Source organism: Bipolaris victoriae, assembly GCF_000527765.1.
Source record: "Bipolaris victoriae FI3 unplaced genomic scaffold scaffold_23, whole genome shotgun sequence".
Taxonomy (NCBI): Eukaryota; Fungi; Ascomycota; class Dothideomycetes; order Pleosporales; family Pleosporaceae; genus Bipolaris; species Bipolaris victoriae.
Window position 1 is genome coordinate 211468 of NW_014575369.1, and position 12800 is coordinate 224267.

At 51.2% G+C, this 12800-nt stretch overlaps 7 protein-coding genes across 7 annotated transcripts; 2 read left to right on the top strand and 5 right to left on the bottom strand.

Moving 5' to 3' along the window:
• Nucleotides 1-1960: 1960 nt before the first annotated feature.
• COCVIDRAFT_93557 (hypothetical protein) lies at nt 1961-4357 on the top strand (the record flags this gene model as incomplete). Its single annotated transcript, XM_014703357.1, has 5 exons — nt 1961-2066; nt 2125-2234; nt 2286-3083; nt 3136-4053; nt 4172-4357. The coding sequence occupies 5 exons, from the start codon at nt 1961-1963 to the stop codon at nt 4355-4357; spliced, it is 2118 nt and encodes a 705-aa protein (XP_014558843.1).
• A 787-nt stretch (nt 4358-5144) lies between these two features.
• COCVIDRAFT_93490 (hypothetical protein) lies at nt 5145-5453 on the bottom strand (the record flags this gene model as incomplete). Its single annotated transcript, XM_014703358.1, has 2 exons — nt 5145-5170; nt 5273-5453. The coding sequence occupies 2 exons, from the start codon at nt 5451-5453 to the stop codon at nt 5145-5147; spliced, it is 207 nt and encodes a 68-aa protein (XP_014558844.1).
• A 540-nt stretch (nt 5454-5993) lies between these two features.
• On the top strand, nt 5994-6492 carry COCVIDRAFT_24790 (hypothetical protein; the record flags this gene model as incomplete). Its single annotated transcript, XM_014703284.1, has 2 exons — nt 5994-6192; nt 6299-6492. 2 exons carry the CDS (start codon nt 5994-5996, stop codon nt 6490-6492), a joined length of 393 nt encoding a protein of 130 aa, XP_014558770.1.
• Nucleotides 6493-6734: 242 nt separating this feature from the next.
• On the bottom strand, nt 6735-9584 carry COCVIDRAFT_93441 (hypothetical protein; the record flags this gene model as incomplete). Its single annotated transcript, XM_014703359.1, has 2 exons — nt 6735-7945; nt 8003-9584. 2 exons carry the CDS (start codon nt 9582-9584, stop codon nt 6735-6737), a joined length of 2793 nt encoding a protein of 930 aa, XP_014558845.1.
• Nucleotides 9585-10129: 545 nt separating this feature from the next.
• Nucleotides 10130-11558, bottom strand: COCVIDRAFT_93448 (hypothetical protein; the record flags this gene model as incomplete). The annotated part of the gene is made up of 3 exons (XM_014703360.1): nt 10130-10883; nt 10934-11310; nt 11514-11558. 3 exons carry the CDS (start codon nt 11556-11558, stop codon nt 10130-10132), a joined length of 1176 nt encoding a protein of 391 aa, XP_014558846.1.
• A 301-nt stretch (nt 11559-11859) lies between these two features.
• Nucleotides 11860-12075, bottom strand: COCVIDRAFT_93609 (hypothetical protein; the record flags this gene model as incomplete). Its single annotated transcript, XM_014703361.1, has 1 exon — nt 11860-12075. A coding segment is annotated over one exon (216 nt), but the record flags the coding sequence as incomplete, so codon positions are not given.
• A 62-nt stretch (nt 12076-12137) lies between these two features.
• On the bottom strand, nt 12138-12425 carry COCVIDRAFT_93440 (hypothetical protein; the record flags this gene model as incomplete). Its single annotated transcript, XM_014703362.1, has 1 exon — nt 12138-12425. The coding sequence occupies one exon, from the start codon at nt 12423-12425 to the stop codon at nt 12138-12140; it is 288 nt and encodes a 95-aa protein (XP_014558848.1).
• Between the last annotated feature and the right edge of the window lie 375 nt (nt 12426-12800).

Here is a 12800-nt window from a genome sequence, read left to right on the forward strand (position 1 = left end):
CAAAATCGCCATAGTCGCCACGCTGACACCACTACATCCCACCCAACCTTATTCACCTACTTTCGCTTATGATTCGGCTACCGGGGTTGCAGCCGAAGAACAAGGTCAGAGGAAACACGGCCCATATCCGCACAAAACCCCCATCCCGTCCTGCACGCACAAATTGCAAGACCAAGCAAAGAAATCCTCATTAATTAGCTTATCGTCTTCACCCGGCGGAGAAATCAACGCCCCAAAATTTTACCGGCCTTATCTTAAACCACATGCCCCCCGCCCCCATGACTTAATTCCACATACGATGTGCACACCCATCCCAAGCCGTTACCTGTCAGCGCGTTTGAAATATAGTGTTTAATAACCGAGTGCTCGGTAGTTGTGGGTCTGAACCCGCAAGACTATTGTTTGAGACGAGTAACGGGGACCGTGTTCTTGGAAATTTGGAAATTTGAGTGTACGAGAGCGCATTTTGATAGCGGTTTTCTTGCGTCGTGCGAGCAAGGGTGGGGGGTGGGGGGGGGGGGAGAAGGTGCGGAGATTACTAGGAGTGTGGATCAGGTGATAAAGATCACGTGAACACGTGTGTGTATTGTGATTGCAGTTCCGACTCGACTTGAGCAAGTTAAGATATGCATAAAAATCGTAATGAAATCAGCTATGATCGTCAATGATAGAACAGACTTGGAGACTTGGCTTGCTATGCGGCTATTCCTAATCCATACAAGCAGGTACAACATATCAAATCGCAATTTCTCGTACATATGATCATCAAGACCTATTAGATATCCTTGGGTTGACCAGTTCGGCGGAGGAATAGTATTCAATCAGCTTCCTACGCACGAATCCCTGCTGTCGTATGTTTTTGTGAGAAATTTTAATATTCTTTTCCACTCCAACCCAAGATCACGTGATGATCACTGGCATGTAGTGCTCGCTTCAAGTCTCCAAACTGTCTAGACAGCTCCACCCCATCCAACCCTACTGTCGGCACAGACTACTCCGCATCGCCGATCACAAGTCTAAAATAGTCCACCGTTTCAAGACATTAACCACCCAAGGTAATGAACAGCAGCATCTAGATACACTACTTTCAGCTCGAAATCTAGAATGATAAAGGGGTTCAGTTGGCATCCCTTTCAAGCATTAATCTCTCCACTTGCAAAAATCAAAGAGCAAGGCGTGATAAGACCATCCAAGCAAACCTCCCAATTGTACACGGCATATGTGGGCCAAGCCGGGAAAAGCAACGAAAATGTTTGTTTGATGCGGCTGAAGGGTTCCCCGCGGGCCTTCAACTTCGCGTCTGGTTGTGGTAAAGCGGGAGAGCATCTACTTATCTATGTGTCACTATAGTGCATCCAACCGACTTTTTGTACCTCGAAACACTGCATAAGACAACAGCAGCACCTTTTGCACTTGTCTCCACGCGCCTCTCTCCCCTATCTGGCTCAGCGCGAATCCATGTCACGTCTCATGCATTCGATCCCCTCTCCCATTGTTGCTTTTCGGGGGGGGGGGAGCTTGGGACCTGTCGGTGGTTCCAGAGTCGACATGCATGCCCACACCCCCTCAACACTACAGCTGTGTTTCCAAGATCCGTGTCTTCCGTGATGGGCGATTGTCCAGGGAGTTTTGAGTCGAACAAACGAAAAAAAGAAGGAAAGAAAAACTGAATCGTGAGCATAACATATGGGTGGTTGCCCCCCTCGTTGGACGAATGTAAACAAAAATCCCTCTTTTCCCACATGGTAGATCAAACTTTGTTCGCCCCCCAGTCAGCCTTGGGCTTTGGTTTTGCACATCCTCTTGTACAACATATAGTAGTCCGTCGGCGCTTGTGGCCGAACCGTTCGGTTTGGTTCGTTTTAGTCTCGACATCTACGTTTCTCGCCTACAAAGAAATATGAGGCAGCAGGCCATGGATGCCGGTGGGCATGGCTACGAACCTCAGTCGGTTCATAGCATGCCCATACCGCGTAAATTATGGGAGCATCCAGATCCAAAGTCGACGGCAATGTGGAAATTCATGCAAAATGCAAATGCTAAACATGGATTGAAGATGGAGGCAAGTGACTTGCCTCTTTATTTTGAGGTTTACAAGTATTCAGCCAGTATCTAACACATGAGAACAGACCTATCGTGATTTGTACGCGTGGAGTGTTGGTCCAAATCGAACTGATTTCTGGGATGACGTATGGAAGATATCCAATTTGATTTATTCTGGTTCCTACGATCAGGTAAATTCTACAATCCACAACCTCTACGTCGCTCTTCGCTGAATACACTAGGTCGTCGATACTTCGATTCCCATGGAAGAAAATCCCCACTGGTTCCAGGGCACATATCTCAACTTTGCGGAAAACATTCTCTTTACAGCATCTGACACGGATTCATCGCTTTGCACTACTTTACACAAAGAAGACGACAAAATCGCACTGACAGAAATCCGAGAAGGAAATACAGATGTCGCGCATCTAACTTGGGGCGAGCTTCGCCGCCGCGTGGGCCTTCTTTCGAATGCACTGCGTGCAAATGGAGTGCAGAAAGGAGATCGAGTCGCCCTCGTTGCGTCCACTAGTTTCGACACATTCATTGTCTTCATGGCTACAGTCAGCTTGGGCGCGCTCTTCAGCTCCAGCAGTACCGACATGGGCGCAAAAGGCATTCTCGAGCGCCTCGTGCAGATTAAGCCAAAATACGTCTTTGTGGACGACTGGGCTGTGTACAACGGCAAGACGATAGATCTACGGCCCAAGATTAGCCAGCTTGTTGCTGGCATGCACGACGTACCGGAATTCGAAGGCGTAGTAACACAGCCCCGGTTTCGCGGCTGTCCAGTAGGCATAGAAGGGTTGGGCAGTACGCAGACACTCGCGACCTTTTTGCAAGCAGCGCAAGGAAACGAGGACCTTGTTTTCGAGCGAGTTGCGTTTCGCGACCCTTTTCTGATTGTGTATTCTAGTGGAACGACAGGTGTGCCGAAATGCATTGCGCACTCGACTGGCGGCGTGCTGGTCAACGTGTGTAAAGAGAGTATTCTGCACAAGGAAGTGACGCCGGAAAGTGTGGTGCTGCAATATACAACTGTGAGTCCTACCCTCTTTACCCATTCCTGCAACTGACAATGAATAAAAATAGACTGGCTGGATCATGTACCTCGTCTCCATCCAGATCCTCCTCTTCGGCTGCCGCAGCATCCTCTACGACGGCTCACCCTTCCGCCCAACCCCCCAAGGCTTCCTCTCCATCCTCTCCTCGCAGCGCGTCACAGACTTTGGCACATCCCCCCGCTTCCTGCACGAGCTTCAAAAAAGGAACATCCGGCCACGCTCGCTCTTCGACCTGTCACACCTCAAAAGCGTAGGCACAACCGGCATGGTACTCCCCGAAGCGCAATTCACCTGGTTCTACGACGACGCCTTCCCCGCCTCCGTCCACCTACGCAACATATCCGGCGGCACCGACATCGCGGGGCGCTTCGGCATGGAAAATCCACTCGAACCCCTATACGCAGGCGGCTGTCAAGGCCCCTGTCTCGGTACAAAAGTCGAAGTCTACAACGCCCTGATCCCCAGCGGCCAACCCGGTGAAGCAGTGCCAGACGGCGTGTCCGGCGAGCTAGTCGCCACGGCCTCGTTTCCCAACCAGCCCGTTTGCTTTTGGGGCGACGACGCCAGCGCGAAAAAGTACAAAGCAGCGTACTACGCGCGGTTTCCGCACGTCTGGACCCACGGCGACTTCATCCAGATGCATCCCGTCACGGGCCAGATATTCTTTCTCGGGCGCGCAGACGGCGTCTTGAATCCGTCGGGCGTGCGTTTTGGGTCCGCGGACATTTACAGTGTCATCGAAGCGCATTTTCCAGAGGTCGCAGATTGCATTGTTGTTGGGCAGCGCCGCCCCCACGATGCGGATGAGAGCGTCATGTTGTTTTTGAAAATGGCACCCAGATGCGAATTTCGAGAGGCGCTGGTCGAGCGGATTAAGAGTAAGATTGCCGAAGAGAGGAGTAAGAGGCATGTTCCGAAGTTTGTGTTTCAGACTTGGGAGATTCCGGTACGTTTTTTTTCTTTTTTTTCTTTTCTTTCTCTTCATCCCTTTATAGAGAAGGGAAAGGAGGTGCGTCAAAAAGTGACCAAAAAAACAAACTAACATCCACCATCACCACCACCAGACAACTGTAAACCTCAAAAAAGTCGAACTCCCCGTCAAACAAATCGTCTCAGGCAAGAAAATTAAACCCAGCGGCACACTACTGAACCCCCACTCACTGCAATTCTACGAACAATTCGCAAACGTAGAAGATGTCGTTGCGAGACTGAATAAAGAAAAAAAGGTGAGGAGGAGATGTACATTATAGTTCGCCTCTCCCCCACCCTTTCTTTCTCTTTAATTAGCCCTTCATCGCAGAAACTTGACTGGGACAACTTGACAAATGTGGCTAGCAACTGATTCTTTCTTTCTTTTTTTTTACACACTTTTTCACGAACAACGATCGAGATGAATATGTAGGCGGAGAAAGCTTGTGGTTTTTTTTCGATTCGATACCAAGCATAATGTTTGGCGGGGGTTTTCTGAGGCGTTTTATATCTTTTCCTTTCAGAAAAAAAAGGGATATTCCTGTTTTCTTTCTTTCTTTCTTTTGTTGGCTCGCGACTTCTTAACACTTTTTTGTCTATTGGTAATGTGGAATGATTGATTTTGTTGAAATGAATGATTTGGCATTGCTAGTGTGGATGGGCAAAGATACAACAGCCAAAACACAGTTATACCATAGTGACTGGCGCGTTGATTCAATCCCAAAACGTGACATCATCAACTAGTCGTTGCATCCACAAAGGCATTTCCACATATTCACTCCCACTGCAAACGTGCTAGTAAGTCGCATATAAGGGCCATAAGCCCGCAACATTGCTACCGTAAACATTTGCAAAACCATGCAAGTAGAAAAACCCCATTTCCTCAAAAGTACGGCGTGACACACTCTCAACGAGAAATTTTTTGCCCTCGCCCATTTACGCCTGTAAACGCCCTTGATCCACTCTCTTCATCCCCCTCTGGCCATTCCCCCCATCTCTTATTTCCTTCAACAACACACCACCGTTGTTACAAATCGTATCCTAGTCGCGCAACCATCGACCCCACACTCAGATCTTCTCAGCAACCTTGTTCTCTGCTCACGCGTTAGCTTCGTGCCCATCTCCCCATTCAATCCCCCATTCAAAATATCCAATTCTCCTTCTAATGAGAAAGAAAGAAAGAAAAAAAAACATACTCTGCTGCGTCAAAAGAAGTCCGTATCGCTTCTTAATAGTGACCCTGTGCCTGCTGTACTTGTCGTCGGGCGAGAAGCGCGCCGGGTGCGCGCTCTTGCTGACCTCGCCATCAATCACTTTCTTGAGCGTGTAGATGCGCTTCGACGGGTTCGCCGGGTCGGGGATGTACATGAGATGCATGCTATGCGTTTCGTTAGCTCTGCGTCCTGGTTGTCTCTTCTGATTTTTTCTTGCGCGCGCACAACGGCGGCGAGGAGGGTATGCGACGCACGTTGCGGAATGCGGTGAGCGCGGATTTGCAAAGAGAAATTGTGTATTGCGTAGGTGGTTGCGTAACGGGGGGGGGGTGGGTGAATGGTGAAGCAGAAAAGCTGGTCGGTAGGTGTAGCTTCTGGGAAAGTTCAGAGTAGTCGGCATTTTTTTCTCGTCGGACCACCGAGCTGTTCCCATTTTCGCCAAGACGCGCGCTCGACCGCAACGTATCCCTGCAATGAATCGGTAGCCAATCAGATACCAGCGTGTTTGCACTGTTTGCATTCCCCCGATTTACCCAAACCTCCACATCATCCACTTCGCATGTTCGAGGTGCGCATCCCCGATCCCATATAGCTTCGAAGCCTCGTGTATTTTCCGTCCTCCTTCAGGTCCAGCCATTCAAATTCTGTTTCGCGCTCTAGAAAAAAAAGAAGAAAATAAACTCCAAGGAGTTTTCAAGAAATCATGTCACGCCTCAACGCCCTCATCCTCCTCCTCTTCACCTTCGCCTACCCCATAACCGCCCAATTCGGCTTCTTCGACCAAATGTTCGGCGGGGGGAACCACGGCGGTCACAGCCACCACGGCGGCGGTGGCCACAATCACGGCGAAGCGCAGAACGTGCGGAGCGATAGTAGTTGGTACCAAGCACAATATGAAGGCGGTAAGTAAAACTGCTCTACTTACATCTCCCTCTCCCCTCTCCTCTTCTATCTACGCATACATTTTTTTTGGGGGGATTTCCCATGGCTGATAATAAGATAAAATAGCACAATGCTCGCACTACCTCTGCCCCGGCACACTTTCCTGCGTCCACTTCCCGCATCACTGCCCCTGCGCGTGGGAGAGTGTGGAAGATAAGGTTGAGCTTGGGGATGGAATTGCGATTTGTGGATCAAAGGGTGGGTGGAGTGAGGGCGAGTTTGCGAAGAAGGTGGATTTGGCGAGGAAAGGGTTGCTTTGATTTTTTTTTGGTTGGGAGGGAGGGGGATACGTGATGCAGTTTTTGGGGGGTTTCGAATGGAATGAGATGATAGAAGATTGGGGTATAGAAATCGATGTCGAACCTCGTGCAAATGCGGACTTGGATCATACCAACAATATCATATTCACATTGAAAAAAAGAGGGCGTTCATGCAAGCCAAAAAAACACCCCGGTAAACCGCTTGATCCAAGATCCCCACTAATATCTTAACAAAAAAACATTCATGCCCGCTTAGCATACTTGTACCGATATGCCTGCTTCCCATCCTTCGCATCCCTCTCATCTTCAATACCCAATTCCTCTCTCCCCCACTGCCTCATTACTACCTTGCCCAACATCTCCCTCTCACTCTCCAGTTCTCTTACACTCTCACTCCACTGCCCATCGCGCTTGCCCACGAGCGTCTTCGCCTTTTCCTTCATCAATTTACTCAATAGCGCTGCCAGCTTCTCGTCCATGGCTTTGTTGACAGCCTCGTGATCTGCTTCTTTAGTAGCAAGGAGAGATTGTAGAGATGCGTTTTCTGCGCGAAGGGTGGAAATGGTGGATTCGAATGTAGAGATGGTGGGAGAAGAGGAGCCCGAGCGCGTCGACTTGTGCGTCTTGACTTCTTTACGGAGGACCGAAACTTCTGACTTTAGAGATTTGATGTCGGCAAGTTGGGTGCGGATGATGCTGCGGAGACTAGTAATCTCCGTGACTTGAGCGTTGGTAGCCGTAGCGGATGAGTTGGTTGTCGCATCATCGCCGTCCACGGTAGAGTCGTCATCGTCTTGGCTCAGGACCTGTTGTGCTGCACTGTTACGCAGTGTCTCGACCTCTTCCTTGATCCGCTTGAGGTCTCGTGTTATGCGTCGCTTTTCGCTGCGCTCTTGCTCCAGGAGTGCGCCGGCTTTGCGTACGGCGTCTTCGGCCTTGTCGCGTACTTCGTCCATTGTGGTGTCATGTTCTTCAATCATATCTTCGTGTTGCGCTCGTAATTCTTTAAACTTGGTCTCGACCTCGGCCTTCAATTCCTTCATCTTGCTGAGCTTCTTGTCAATGTCACTGACACGGCGGTCTGCCTCGGCTCGAGCTTCTTTCAACAGATCATTAGCATCTTCTAGGTCTCGTTCGAATCGCTCAGCATCGCCTCTTGCTTGGGCACTTTCACGGTGCGCTTCTGCTAGCTGCTGACGAAGATTAGCATTGCCAGCTTCTAGGCTTTGCAAGCGGCCTTGGTAAGTGTTGATTCGATGCTCAGCCTGCTCCTGCTCCTCAATAAAATTTCTCATCTTTTGATCCTTGGTTGCAAGCTCGGACTGCACAGACTGAAGTTGGGACTGGAGAGAACGTATGCGAGCCTCTAGCTCAGTGACCTGGCGAGGCTGTCCATCATTGGTAGTCTGATCGTTCCCGGTAGCCGTAATTCGAGCTCGAAGTGACTGAACCTCTGTTTCCAGAGAGATCGTGTGTTGAAGTTGTTGGTCTTTTGCAATATTATCTGCACGTGCAGAATCCAGCTGGGACTGGAGAGAGCTAATGCGAGATTCCAATTCATCAGGCTCAGTGCGCTGGCCGTGCCCAATAGAGACATTTTGCGCCCTCTCGAGTTCAGACTGCAGCGCACGAAGACGAGTGTTGAGCTCGAGATTTGTTTGAAATAATTGCTGCTTAGCTGCGGCATCAGCCCTCGCACACTGAGCTTCAAAACGCGCATTCTGCAATTCCCCTTCAAGCTTCACAATGCGTCGAGTCTGCTCGGAGGCGGTTGCTTCGACGGCAGACCAGATTTGATTCTTTTCCCGTGCCTCCTCACGTGCCAGCTTTGCTTCAGCTGTCGCCGTTTGGAGATTGGACTGAAGAGCATTGGCTCGTGCCTGAACCGAAGACAGCTGCTCGGCTAGCAGCAATCGTTTGTTCTCCGCATTCTCGTCCGTTTTATCAGACCGTTGTGCCTCTGTGCCTTTCAAGTCTTGGACCTCTCGCTCATGCGAAAGCTTAGCGTGCGACAACTCGGCTTGCACCTCGTCTAGATTCTGGTTTTTTGTCTTGATCTCTTCAGCAAGCTGTCTGTTTGACACTTCGAGATTTTTCCGCTGGCGCTCAATTTCTTCAAGCGACTTCAACCGGGCATCAGCAGCTGCACGAGCTGCATCATGATCAGCACTTTGACGCTGCATGCTCTTTTCTAAGCTCGACAACTTTTCCTTATGTTTGTAATTCTCAGCACGGGTGCTTTCGAGCTCGGAACGGGTATACGACAAGATGGTTTCGAGTTCCGTGATGCGCGACCTCGAAGATGACTCTTGCTGTTCGAGCTGGTGCTGCAGCTCTGCAATCTTGTTGCGGGCAACGTCCTGTTCGTTCGTATCAATGATGGCCGAAGTGTGCCGTATGACGGTCTCTAGAGTGGGTTTCCGTGGAGTATCATAGTCCTCGACAGTAGGTTGAAGCGATCGCGCTTTTGGTGGTGAAGACCTAGGAACTTGCAGGAAACTACGCCGGGGGCCATGCAGTGGTGTTCCGGTAAGGGCGCCATCCATTTCCGTGTCTGGAAGGTTGCTGAGGAAGCTGCGAACCTTTTCATCATTCTCCATTGATCGTTCCGACACTGCTTTGCTGTGCCGGCGCTCTTCCGAAGAGCCATTTGCGCGCCTATTGGGTGACACGGTACGAGACGGCTCGTCTGACCGTTGCCTGGGCTGTTCGACCACGACTACCGGTTCACCCACCTCGGTTGCCTGCCGCCCTTCGCTGCCGTCCGGTATAGCATCCATCCGTGCGGTCGGGCGCTTGGTGTTGGCTTCTTTCCGCGACTTGATTTGCGCCAGGGGCAGATCAGCCGTCATCCAGTAAGTCATGTTCATAGTAAAGTCTTCTGGTCCCTCGATCTCGCTTGTGTCTACACGGTCGACGGGCGGCTGATGGCTATGCTCAAGCTCGGTCGATTCGAATGTCGAATTGAGGCCTAATGCGTCTAGATCCATCTCATACTGCGATCCATCTTGTGAGGGCGGACGCGACGGGCTGCGTTGGGGCGATTGAAAACGCGTCGGGCTTGCCGTGTATGAGGAATGCGATGGCGCCATTTTTGGTGGACGCGTTGTGCTCACTGCATTCAGATTAGGACTGTGGTGCGGGAGCGGATAAGAATTGGGCTGATATGGATGTCTGTTTGTTGTGGAAACGCATTTCTAGTCTAGTGTCATGCACGTCCGGGGTTAAGGAAGGGTTCGCGCTTATTCCCGGCGCGTTTTGACCCGGTCCCACGAGGAACAGGTGTGGACCCTTCTTGTCTGGCTCCCCACTACCATTGTACATGTGTATGAATATGAGACTGCATAGACAGGTAGCTACATGCACCTCGAAGAGCGTAAGTAGAGTACTTGGAATCAGCACATTGTTTTTGGATTGTGACAAATGGAGAGAGAAGCAAAACATACATAATACCCCCACCATCATGTCAACTATACTACCGAGAGTAAATGCACAAAAAGATAACAACCCCACACCGTTTTTGCGGCCAATCAGCCAATGCATGCGCATCCAAGAAAAAAACTCCGCCCAGGCTACAACAATGCGTAAAATCATCAAGTAACAGTCGCTTCACATGGCCACGGCTTCGTCCAGTTAATTACTCATTTGCAGCCGCCATACCGTTTTCTGCGCCTCGCAAAGCACCCAGCGCCCGTTGCAACTCTTCCTCTGCAACCATGACTGTACCTGCCCTCGCAGTGCTTAAATAGCTCATCTCAACAGGATCCTGCAGCTGGCCCGTTGTTTCGCCCACCAGCCGACCCGCCACGCCACACACGATACCCGTACTCTCCATGGGCAATTCCCTCAGATCAAGCGTAATAGGGGTAAGGAACTCGTCTCTCGAGCCTAGCAAAGTATCTTGGGCAAAGTGCGGTAGTAGTGTGTGATCCAGGAGCAGGGCGGCCGATTCGGTGTCGGTTAGCGTGAGGGATAAAAATTTCGGATAAGGCTGTGTAATGAGACATTTTACAAGGCCAAGATGGAGTGCGTCATCGGCAACAGTGGTTCTGCTGTTGCGGTTGCGCGCTTGATTCATGCCATCTCGGCGGCCTGCGCACTGCACCAGGCGGATGCTAGAGTCTACCGTCGGTACGATGTTGCGGCGCTTTAGGGTAGCAAAAGTCTTTGTTTGCAGTTCGGAGATGGTGGTTGGGGGTGGGCTCCTTGGGGGTTGGACTTCCAAGGAAGCAGCCGAATGCTTGCGGCCAGGCTGGAAGGAGTTGACATACGACGAAGTGTCCTTTTCGAATTGGAACCCGCGCTCCTCGAGTGCCTGCACGACTTGAGAGCGGTGCCGAAGGGGCACGAGAATGTAGTCGGAGAAGTAGGTTGTGATGAAGAAGATGGGTCTAACGTTGCGTCAGCCTTGGATCGTCTTGCATGCAACAATAACACTCACATGCCCGCAAGGGCAAGAGGACTCGTCAGTTCAAGGACACGTTGGCCAGCATCCAGTCCTTCGCCGTCGACTTGCATGACGACAAAGTCGTCCGGAGTAATGTTGACGGATTCTCTGGACTCGGCATCGAGTAGAGCGAGGACAGGTACAAACAGTTCATTGGCAAGCGCCCTCGAGCACACGATAGAACATTCGACTGGGGTGATTGAAATGTTTACGAAAGGATGCTCGCAGGGCCAGCCGTTGAGAGGCTGTACAGCACCCGAGCCATTGTCTAAGCCATCGCGAGTTGCATTAGGCAACACTAGCTGGAGGATGGACTGAAGAAAGGTACGGTAGAGGCGCAATGGAATGTGTATCAGAGCAAGCTCTGTATCCTTGGAAGTGATCATGTTAGCTAAAGCCGACTTGTGAGGGAGAAAAACTTGGTGCGGCAGGGGATGATAAGACGTCGACCCTGCGCAAAGGCGTGCATGAGGGACCCGCCACCAAGGCCGCCCCCGATGTAAAAGGCAGATTTTTTTTCTTTTCTTCCCTGCAATGCAGCAAAAGGAGCATGATAAATGGAGAATCGACGTACCAGAATGCGGATGTTGGCAGAGAGAAGGATTAAAGAAGACTCCATTACGCAGGCCAGCGGCAAGATAAGAATAGTAAGACGGCGATGGTGGTGATTGATCGCGTGGTGGCAGGGTGCCTACCTGCAGCAGTTTTCCGATTTGGTAAGTCGTACAAGACCAAACAGGCTGCTAGCACAATGGGGCAAGCGTTTGGGGATCGTGGGAAAAAAGCAAGGTAGGCTTTTTTTTATTCCGACGCTATCACGAGAAGGAAGGGTAGATGCGGGGGTGGGAGGTAACCAGATTATCGGTTGATGTGTTCTTGTCCTACGGGCCAGTGCGAAATGTCGTTTTTGAAGCCGAAATTCATCCCCCAAAGTTTGCTGAGAAGAGACGAGTCAGGTGGATGATGAAAGCAGGAGTGAGAAGAGCAGAGGAGAGAGAGGCAGAAGCCGCTGTATGCGACGGCAGGACGTCAGAGTGGAGGGCAAGGGTAGGGTAGGGTAGGGGGAGGTCAGGGTGGTCAGGGAGAAGTCTGGGGTAGGAGATGCAGGTAGCGTGGGGATGGCTGCGGATTGGAGAGGTGTAATTGGCTGGTGGGCTGGTCGAGGGTAGGAAAAGGGTCGACGAGGGCTAGGGGAGGGTTAAGGTTGGTGTTCAGGGCAGGGAGTGCAACGCGCTGGCAAAGGCCTGGGACGGCGTGGGATGGTCGGTCGGGTCCGAAACAGGCGCGGCGCGTAGGGCGGAAATGGTGCCACTGACGTCGATGTTGAGGAAGCGTGGGGGAGAGGGTTGGTGTGTATGGATGGATAGATGGATGGATAGATGGATGGATGGGCCTGTACGTACCGGTATGGGTGCGTGAGAGGGAGCCGGGGGGTGGATGGGCGTTTTTGAGGCAGCGTCGACGCTTTTGTATCTGGCGCCGACATCGATATCGCTAGTAAGCTGTGACTCGACGAGGGAGAGACTCGGAGAAATTTCCACGCCCGTCCGCACCATGCCCATCGTAGAACCGCCATGTCTTGCGACGCAAAGCAGCGGGTAGTCGAGCAGCACATTGGACATGAGCATGGCATGAGCCGTGTTCTGTATTCACTTGGGGTTGCACGGCGCCATCGTTGCAGCAGGCAGTTGGAGGCCCTCTGGCCTGGTGAGAGGAGCTCAACACCTACCACTAACGACTACAAAAACCACTGCTACTACTACTACTACTAGTATGGCCCCACAGCCATGCTATCTATCTTGCTTGACTCGGCACTGCGATATGTATGCGCCCGTGCTACTGCTAGTCGCCATGCTCCGGC